This window comes from Vigna unguiculata, chromosome 7 (assembly GCF_004118075.2).
Source record: "Vigna unguiculata cultivar IT97K-499-35 chromosome 7, ASM411807v1, whole genome shotgun sequence".
Taxonomy (NCBI): domain Eukaryota; kingdom Viridiplantae; phylum Streptophyta; class Magnoliopsida; order Fabales; family Fabaceae; genus Vigna; species Vigna unguiculata.
The window spans coordinates 27910969-27921386 of record NC_040285.1 but is presented as its reverse complement, the minus strand read 5'-3'; the positions used below and the strand labels follow the sequence as shown (position 1 = coordinate 27921386).

Below are 10418 nucleotides of genomic sequence, written 5' to 3'. Positions count from 1 at the left end.
GTAAGGCCCATCGCAGTCGTCGCGCCCGTCCAAGTTGTCGTGTCCATTTGGGTCGTTAGCATTGTCCATGTCGTCGTGACAGTCCTGGTCATCAGGAGCGTCTGGGTTGTCAGGAGCGTTCTGGTCGTCTAGTCTATCCAGGTCGTCGGCCTCGTCCATGTGTTCGCGACTATCTTCGTCGTGGAGCATCCGGGTCATCGGGAGCGTGTGGGTCATTGGGCTTGTCCCGGTTGTCAGGCCTATCGAGGTCGTCGGGCACGTTCTTGTCGTCGGGCCTTGTCTGGTCTTCGGGCTGATCTGGGGTCTCAGGCTCGTAAGTGTAGACGAGACCGCCTGGGTCGTTCAGGTCCACCGGCCCGTCCAGGTTTACGGTCCCATGCAGGTCCTCAGGCCGAACAATCCCATACAGGTTTGGGTCGTCGGGTTGTTCCGGGTCGTCAGGCCGAACAATCCCAAACAATCAGACAAGCAAGACAACCCAAATAAGCCAAACAACCCGGACATGTCCGACGACCCGAATGGGCCTTACAAACCTAACATGCCTAACGATACAGATAGGCCCAACGACCTACATGGTCCTGATGACTCGAACGAGCCCAATGACCCAGATGGTCCCGATGACCTGGACGAGCCCGACAAACCAGACGCTCAGATGGACCCGACAACCCACTTGGCCTGATGACCTAGACAGGCCCGACGACCCTGACGGGCTCACTGACTTGGACGGATTAAACCATCCGGACAGGCCCGATTATCTGGACCAGCATGACGACCCTAACGGGCACGACGACCCATATGGGCAGGATGACCCAAACGGACCAAACGAACCAAATGGACCAGACCACTTAGACGAGCTTGGTGACCCGGATGAGCCCGACAATACGTACGAACTAGACTTTCCGGACGGGCACAACAACCCTAACAGGCCCATTGACCAGTAGGTGCCTAATGACTCGAACGTGCCTGACAACTTGGGCAAGCCCCTCATAATCGTTAGGAACGTCGGGGTAGTTTAGCCCGTACGAGTCGTAAGGCCCATCCCGATCGTCTGGCCCGTCCAAGTCGTCGTGTCCATTTGGGTCGTTAGGCTCGTCCATGTCGTCACGACAGTCCTGGTTAGCAAGAGCGTCTGGGTCGTCGATAGCGTATTGGTCATCTGGTCTATCCGGGTCGTCGGGCCCGTTCTAGTCTTCGTTACCCGCCCGATTAGGGTTTCAAGAATCCACTCCTAAAGGCGTAACTTCTCCTCATAGAATCCTCTTAATAAATCCATAAAACTCGGTCCCGACTACCAGAACGGGTGTGACAAACGAGACGGGCCCGACAACCCGAACGAACATGACAACCTAAACGGCTCGACGACCCAGAGAGGCCCGAAGACCCTTACGGGCCAGCCGACTTTAACGGACCAGACCATCCAGACAGGCCCAAAGATCTGGACAGGCATGACAACCTGGACCGGCACGACGATCCAGACGGGCTAGGCAACTCGGACGAGCTCGATGACCTCGATGTGCCCGACGACACAGACGGGCAAGACTAACCGAATGGACAAAACAACCCTAACGGGCTCAATGACTAATAAGAGCCTGATGACCCGACAACCCATATGGCCCGACGACATGGACAAGCCCGACGACCCTGACGGGCTAGCAGACTTGAACGGATTATACCATACAGACAAGCACGATGATATGGACCGACATGACGACCAATGACGGGCACGACGACCCATATGGGCAGGACGACTCAAGCAAACCAGACTACTCAAACGAGCCTGGTGACCCGGTTGAGCCTGACGATACAGACGAACAAGACTTTCTGGAAAGGCAACACAACCCTAACAGGTCTGATGACCAGTTGGGGCCTGACGACCCAAACTGGCCTGACAACTTGGACAGGCTCTTCCAAACCGTCCGGCACGTTAGGGTAGTTTGGGCCGTACAAGTCGAAAAACTCGTTTGGGTCGTCGCGCTAGTCCAAATTGTCGTGTCCATTCGGGTCCTCAAGCTAGTTCGTGTCGTCACTACTGTCCTCATCGTCGGGAGCGTCCTGGTAATCGGCAGCGTCTGGGTCATCGGGCCTTACCTGGTCGTCAGGCCTATCCATATCGTCGGGCACGTTCTTGTCGTCAGACCCTGTTCGGTCTTCGGGCTTATCCGGGTTGTCAGGCTCGTTAGTGTCGACAGGCCCGTCTGGGTCGTTCAGGTCCACCGACCAGTTCAGGTTGACGGTCCCATGTAGGTCGTCAGGTCGTTTTGGGTCGTCAGGTCGGGCAAGCCCAATGAACCGAACAAGCAAGACAACCTAAATACGCCGAACAGCCCGGACCTACCTGATGACTTGAACTACCCGACGACCCGGTCGGTCCCGACGACCCAAACGGGCCCGACGAACCAGACAGACTCGACAACCCATATGGCCTGACTACATGGATAGGCCCGACGACCGTGACTTGGATGGATTAGACCATCTGGACAAGCCCGATTATCCAGACCAGCATGACGACCCTGACGGGCACGACGACCCAGATGGGCAGGAGGACACAGATGGGCTCGACGACTCGAACGGACTACATGACTCAAACGAGTCGGATGACCCAGTTGAGCCCGACGATACAAACGAACAAGACTTTCCGGACGGACACAACAACTCTAACAGACCCGACGACCTGAATGAGCCTGACAACTTGGACAGGCTCGTCCAAATCATTGGGCACGTCGGGGTAGTTTAGCCCGTACGGGTCGTAAGACCCATCGCGGTCGTCGCGCCTATCCAAGTCGTCGTGTCCATTTGGGTCGTCAGCATCGTCCATGTCGTCGCAACCGTCTTGGTCGTCAAGAGCGTCCGCGTCGTCGCGACCGCCCTGGTCATCAGGAGCGTCCGGGTCGTCGGGAGCGTCTGGGTCGTCGAGTCTATCCAGGTTGTTGGGCCTGTTTTGGTCGTCATGCCTTGCTCGATCTTCGAGTCACCTCTATTGAGGATAGAGTTGTCACAAGTTTCTAACCTCTCGACATGTGAAGCTGGAAGATAATAAGCTCGACCATGAGCATTATGTTGAAAGTTGGGGTCCCTTTGCTAAAAAAACAACTCTCAATTTCTCAAACATGAGGCAGTCCTTTTGCTGAGTGGGATCTACGTCATCCATCTCGCAAGGGCTCTACAAGATGGGAACTTGGGTTCAGTATAGAGGAAACCCCTCTAACAATGTAGGGTTGTGAGCGTGTTTAGGGTTTAGGGTTTATGGTTTATAGTTTATGATTTAGGGTTTAGGGTTTCAAGAATCCGCTCCTAAAGGCGTAACTTCTCCTCATAGAATACTCTTAATACACCTATAAGTGAAAGGGTGGACGCATTGCTTTTTACATAACCTAAAAAACATGCTCCTTGACCTGCTCCACGACCCCGACAAGCACGACGACCCGAACGAGCCTGACGGGCACAACGATCCTAACATGCCCGACGATACAGACGAGCCCAACGTCCCAAATGGTCCCGACGACCCAAACGAGCCTGACGACCCGGTCGATCTGGACGACTCGGTCGATCTGGACGACCCGGTCCGGACAACCCAAACGGGCCCGACAACCCAGACGAACCTGACAATCCAAATGCCCTGACGACCCAGACAGGCTCGACGACATGGACGAGCCTGACGACCCTGACGGCCCGTCGACTTGGACACACCAGACCATCCGGACAGGCCCAAAGATCTGGACGAGCATGACGACCTGGATGAACACGACGACGTGGACGAGCACGATGACCAGGACAGGCTCGATGACTTGGACAGACCCGACAATTCGGACGAGCCCGTTGACCCGGATGGGCCCGATGACCAGTAGGGCCTGACGACCCGAATGGGCGTGACAACGTGGACAGGTTCGTCCAAACCGTCGGGAACGTCAGGGTAGTTTTGCCCGTACGAGTCGTAAGGCCTGTCTGGGTCGTCGAGCCCGTCCAAGTCATCATGTCCATTCGGGTCGTCAGGCCCGTCCGTGTCGTCTGGCTCATCCGTGTCGTCGCGATCGTCTTGGTCTTCGGAAACGTTCGGGTCATTGGGAACGTCTGGATCGTCGGGAGCGTTCGGGTCGTCAGGCCTGTCTAGGTCGTCGGGCCCGTTCTGGTTGTCGGGCCCTGTCCGATCTTCAGGTCGATCCGGGTTTCAAGCTCGTCAGTGTCAACGGACCCGTCTGTGTCGTTCGGGCCCACCAGCTCGTCCAGGTCGATGAGCCCGTCCAGATCGTCAGACCAGTACATCAAGGACATACACTTCATCCACACAAAAACTCCCACAGCCACATAATAACCAAAAATAACATACCTTGTCCCCAAAAACTCTAGACCCACACCACGGAAGCCCCAAAATGCAGGACCTATTCCGAAGCTTCATAAAGCATGCAAATAAAGGAAACTTAGGCATGAACCACAATACAAGTCAAGCAAGAGCATCCAAGACAAATGAAAGTAACATACCTAAGACAAAGCAAAGTAGCATCCAAGACAAATGAAAAGTAACATACCTAAGACAAAGGAAAGTAACATACCTGGAAAATGAAGGACACTCGAAGGAAAAAATGCAATAAGAACATCAGGGAGTGCAAATGCAATGAAAGGGGGAAAAGAGAAGGGACAAGTAAGGTGAAGTGTTTTTGAAATGCCTGCAAAAAGCGAGATAATCCAGGCCTTACACACTTCAACTTAAGGATCATCATTAGCGTACATGTGACAGGATAGGTGAGGACTAATGATGGTCTTGGGAAGTTATAGCAGTTTTTCAACGGTTAAAAGGCAACCTCTCGAATCCTAACATGATCTAGGCTCAAGGTTGGAGGACTATGTACTATTCAGGTCCCAAATAGGATAACAACCCCCTTATCTAGAGCATAATCCTACTTTGGGTCGTCGGGTCGTCCGAGTCGTCGGGTCAGTCAAGCCCAACGAATCGAACAAGCAAGACGACCCAAATGCACCGAAGAACCCAGACCTGCATCACAAACCTAACATGCCTAATGATACAGATAGGCCCAACGACCTAGATGGTCCCGACGACTCGAACGGGCCCAATGACCCGTCGGTAGGCCGACGACCTGGACAAGCCCGACGAACCTGACGACCTAGATGGACCCGACAACCCACTTAGCCCGACGACACGAACGGGCATGACAACTTGGACAGGCCCATCTAAAATGCCAGACATGTCGGTGTAGTTTGGCCAGTACGGGTCACAACGCCCGTCTGTGTCGTCGCCCTGGTCCAAGTCATCGTGTCCATTCGGGTCGTCAAGCTTGTCCGTGTTGTCGTGACTGTCCTCGTCGTGGGAGCATCAGGCTCATCGAGAGCGTATGGGTCGTCGGGCTATCCTAGTTGTCAGGCTTATCGAGGTCGTCAGGCATGTTCTTGTCGTCGTGCCTTGTCCGGTCTTCGGGCTGATCCGGGTTGTCAGGCTCGTCAGTGTCGACCGAGACCGTTTGGGACGTTGAGGTCCACCGGCCCGTCCAGGTTGACGATCTCATGCAGTCTTCAAACCCTTCTGGGTCGTCGGGTCGTTCCGAGTCGTCGGGTCGGTCAAGCCCAACGAATCGAACAAGCAAGACGACCCAAATGCACCGAAGAAACCCGGACCTGCACGACAAACCTAACATGCCTAATGATACAGATAGCCCAACGACCTAGATGGTCCCGACAACTCGAACGGGCCCAATGACCCGGTCGGTCCCGACGACCTGGACAAGCCCGACGAACCTGACGACCTAGATGGACCCGACAACCCACTTAGCCCAACGACCTAGACGTGCCCGACAACATGGACACATTCGATGACCCTGACGGGCTCGTCGACTTAAACAGATTAGACCATCTGGGAAACGCCCAATTATCTGGACCGGCATGATGACCCTAACGGGCACGACGACCCAGATGGGCAAGACGACCCGAATAGACCAAACGACTCAAACGAGCCCGGTGACCCAGATGAGCCCAACGGGTCGTATGGCTCGTCCAAATCATCGGAACGTCGTGTAGTTTAGCCTGTACAGGTGTATGGCCCATCGCGTATGTCAGGCCCGTCCAAGTCGTCGTGTCCATTGGGTCGTCAGTCTCGTACGTGTCGTCGCGACCATTCTGGTCGTCAGGAGCGTTCGGGTCATCGGGAGCGTTCAGGTCGTTGGGTCTATCGAGGTCGTCGGGCCCGTTCTGGTCGTCGTGTCCCGCCCGATTAGGGTTTCAAGAATCCACTCCTAAAGGCGTAACTTCTCCTCATAGAATCCGCTTAATAGACGCATAAAACTCGGTCCCGACGACCCAGAAGGCCTGATAACCCTTACGGGTCACCCGACTTTGACGGAACAGACCATCCAGACAGGCCCAAAGATGTAGACGTGCATGACTACCGGGACGGGCACGACCACCCGAACGACCTCGACGACTTGGATAGACCCTGTGACTCGGACGAGCCAGCTGACTCGGATGCGCCCAATGACACGGACGGGCAAGACTACTTAGACGACCCGACGACCTAGAGAGGCCTGAAGACCCTTACGGGCCACCCGACTTTAACGGACCAGACCATCCAGACAGTCCCAAAGATCCGAACAGGCATGACGACCCGGACGGGCACGATGACCCAAACGGGCTAGGCGACTCGGACAGACATGACGACTCGGATGAGCCCGATGACCTCGATGTGCCCGACGACACGGACGGGCAAGACTAACCTAACGGACAAAACAACCCTAACGGGCTCGATGAGTAATAGGAGCCTGACGGCCCGAACGGGCATGAAAACTTGGACAGGCCCGTCCAAAATGTCGGGCACGTCGTGGTAGTTTGTCCTGTACGTGTTGTGACGCTCGCCTGGGTCGTCGCGCTGGCCCAAGTCATCGTGTCAATTCGGGTCGTCAGGCTCATCCCTGTCGTCGCGACAGTCCTCGTCATTGGAAGCGTCTAGGTCACCGGGAGCGCCTGGGTAGTCAAGCTCGACCCAGTCGTCCGATCTTCAAGCTGTTTTGCATTGTCAGGCTCATCAGTGTCGACGGGCCCATCTGGGTCATTAAGGTCCACCGTCCTGTCCAGGTTGACAGTCTCATGCAGGTCGTCAGACCCTTCAGGGTCGTTCCGGGTCGTCGGGTCGATCAAGCCCAACGAATCAAACAAGCAAGACGACCCAAATACGCCGAACAACCCAGACCTGCCCGATAAACCTAACATGCCTGATGATACAGATAAGCCCAACGACCGAGATGGTCCCGACAACTCAAACGGGCCCAATGACCCGGTCGGTCCCGACGACCTGGACGTGCCCCACGAACTTGACGAACCAGATGGACCTGACAACCCACTTTGCCCGACGACCTAGACAGGCCCGACGACATGGACACACCCGATGACCCTGACGGGCTCGCCGACTTGGACGGATTAGACCATCTGGAAAGGCCTGATTATCCAGACCGGCATGACGACCCTAACGGGCTCGACGACCCATATGGGCAAGACGACCCGAACGGACCAAACGACTCAAACGAGCCCGATGACCCAGATGAGCCCAATGGGTCGTATGGCCCGTCTAAATCGTCGGGAACGTCGGTGTAGTTTAGCCCGTATGGGTTGTATGGCCCATCGCGTATGTCAGGCCCGTCGAAGTCATCGTGTCCATTGGGTCGTTAGGCTCGTCCGTGTCGTCGCGACCGTTCTGGTCGTCAAGAGCATCCGGGTCGTCGGGAGCGTTCGGGTCTATCGAGGTCCTCGGGCCCGTTCTAGTCCTCGTGCCCCGCCCGATTAGGGTGTCAAAAATCCACTCCTAAAGGCATAACTTCTCCTCATAGAATCCTCTTAATACACCCATAAAACCCGGTCCCAACGATCCGGACGGTCCTGACAAATCAGACGCGCCTGATGACCCAGACGGACATGACAAGCTAGACAGCCCGATGACCCAAAGAGGCCTGATAACCCTTACGGGTCACCTGACTTTGACAGAACAGACCATCCAAACAGGCCCAAAGATGCATATGTGCATGACTACCGGGACAGGCACGACCACCCGAACGACCTCGACGACTTGGACAGACCCTGTGACTCGGATGAGCCAGCTTACTCGGATGCGCCCAACGACAAGGACGGGCAAGACTATCTGAACGAACAAAACAACCCTAACGGGCTCGATGACCAGTAGGAGCCCGAAGACACGAACATGCATGACAACTTGGACAGACCCGTCTAAAACGCTAGACACGTCGGGGTAGTTTGGCCAGAACGGGTCGTAATGCCCGTTTGGGTCGTCGCCCTGGTCCAAGTCATCGTGTCTATTCGGGTCGTCAGGCTCGTCCGTGTCGTCGCGACTCTCCTGACGACTCGAACGACCCAATGACCCGGTCGGTCCCGACAACCTAGATGAGCCCGATGAACCAGATGGACCCAACAACCCACAGGGCCCGACGACCTAGACAGGCCCGACGACGTGGACATGCGCGATGACCCTGAGGGGCTCGTCGACTTGGACGGATTAGATCATCTGGACAGGCCCGATTATCCAGACCGGCATGACGAACATAACGGGCACGACGACCCAGATGTGCAGAACGACCCGAACGAACCAAATGAACCAAACATACCAGACCACTCAGATGAGCCTGGTGACCAGGATGAGCACGACGATACGGACGGACAAGACTTTCTGGACGGGCACAATAACCCTAACGGGCCCAATGACAAGTAGGGGCATAACGACCCGAACGGGCCTGACAGCTTGGGCAGGCCCGTCCTAATCATTGGGAACGTCAGGGTAGTTTAGCCAGTACGAGTCGTAAGGCCCATCGCAGTCGTCGCGCCCGTCCAAGTTGTCGTGTCCATTTGGGTCGTCAGCATTGTCCATGTCGTCGTGACAGTCCTGGTCATCAGGAGCGTCTGGGTTGTCAGGAGCGTTCTGGTCGTCTAGTCTATCCAGGTCGTCGGCCTCGTCCATGTTTTCGCGACTATCTTTGTCGTGGGAGCATCCGGGTCATCGGGAGCGTGTGGGTCATTGGGCTTGTCCCGATTGTTAGGCCTATCGAGGTCGTCGGGCACGTTCTTGTCGTCGGGCCTTGTCTGGTCTTCGGGCTGATCTGGGTTGTCAGGCTCGTAAGTGTCGACGAGATCGCCGGGGTCGTTCAGGTCCACCGGCCCGTCCAGGTTTACGGTCCCATGCAGGTCCTCAGGCCGAACAATCCCAAACAGGTTTGGGTCGTCGGGTTGTTCCGGGTCGTCAGGCCGAACAATCCCAAACAATCGGACAAGCAAGACGACCCAAATAAGCCAAACAACCCGGACTTGTCCGACGACCCGAACGGGCCTTACAAACCTAACATGCCTAACGATACAGATAGGCCCAACGACCTAGATGGTCCCGATGACTCGAATGAGCCCAAGGACCCGGATGGTCCCGATGACCTGGACGAGCCCGACAAACCAGACGCTCAGATGGACCCGACAACCCACTTGGCCTGATGACCTAGACAGGCCCGACGACCCTGACGGGCTCACTGACTTGGACGGATTAAACCATCCGGACAGGCCCGATTATCCGGACCAGCATGACGACCCTAACGGGCACGACGACCCATATGGGCAGGATGACCCAAACGGACCAAACGAACCAAATGGACCAGACCACTTAGACGAGCTTGGTGACCCGGATGAGCCCGACAATACGTACGGACTATACTTTCCAGACGGGCACAACAACCCAAACGGGCCCATTGACCAGTAGGTGCCTAATGACTCGAACGTGCCTGACAACATGGCAAGCCCCTCCTAATCGTCAGGAACGTCGGGGTAGTTTAGCCCGTACGAGTCGTAAGGCCCATCCCGATCGTCTGGCCCGTCCAAGTCGTCGTGTCCATTTGGGTCGTTAGGCTCGTCCATGTCGTCACGACAGTCCTGGTTAGCAAGAGCGTCTGGGTCGTCGATAGCTTATTGGTCGTCTGGTCTATCCGGGTCGTCGGGCCCGTTCTAGTCTTCGTTACCCGCCCGATTAGGGTTTGAAGAATCCACTCCTAAAGGCGTAACTTCTCCTCATAGAATCCTCTTAATAAATCCATAAAACTCGGTCCCGACTACCAGAACGGGTCTGACAAACGAGACGGGCTCGACAACCCGGACGGACATGACAACCTAAACGGCCCGACGACCCAGAGAGGCCCGAAGACCCTTACGGGCCAGCCGACTTTAACGGACCAGACCATCCAGACAGGCCTAAAGATCCGGACAAGCATGACAACCTGGACGGGCACGACGACCCAGACGGGCTAGGCAACTCGGACGAGCTCGATGACCTCGATGTGCCCGACGACACAGACGGGCAAGACTAACCGAATGGACAAAACAACCCTAACGGGCTCAATGACTAATAAGAGCCTGATGACCCGAACGGGCATGACAAC

General features: G+C 55.9%; 2 protein-coding genes across 2 annotated transcripts; both read left to right on the top strand.

The window, feature by feature from the left end:
* Positions 1 to 5806: 5806 nt before the first annotated feature.
* Positions 5807 to 6715, top strand: LOC114191356 (acidic repeat-containing protein-like). The gene is made up of 3 exons (XM_028080526.1): positions 5807 to 5887; positions 6279 to 6490; positions 6598 to 6715. The coding sequence occupies exons 1-3, from the start codon at positions 5807 to 5809 to the stop codon at positions 6713 to 6715; spliced, it is 411 nt and encodes a 136-aa protein (XP_027936327.1).
* Positions 6716 to 9385: 2670 nt separating this feature from the next.
* Positions 9386 to 9745, top strand: LOC114191355 (glutamyl endopeptidase-like). The gene has a single exon (XM_028080525.1). The coding sequence runs from the start codon at positions 9386 to 9388 to the stop codon at positions 9743 to 9745; it is 360 nt and encodes a 119-aa protein (XP_027936326.1).
* The last annotated feature ends 673 nt before the right edge of the window (positions 9746 to 10418 follow it).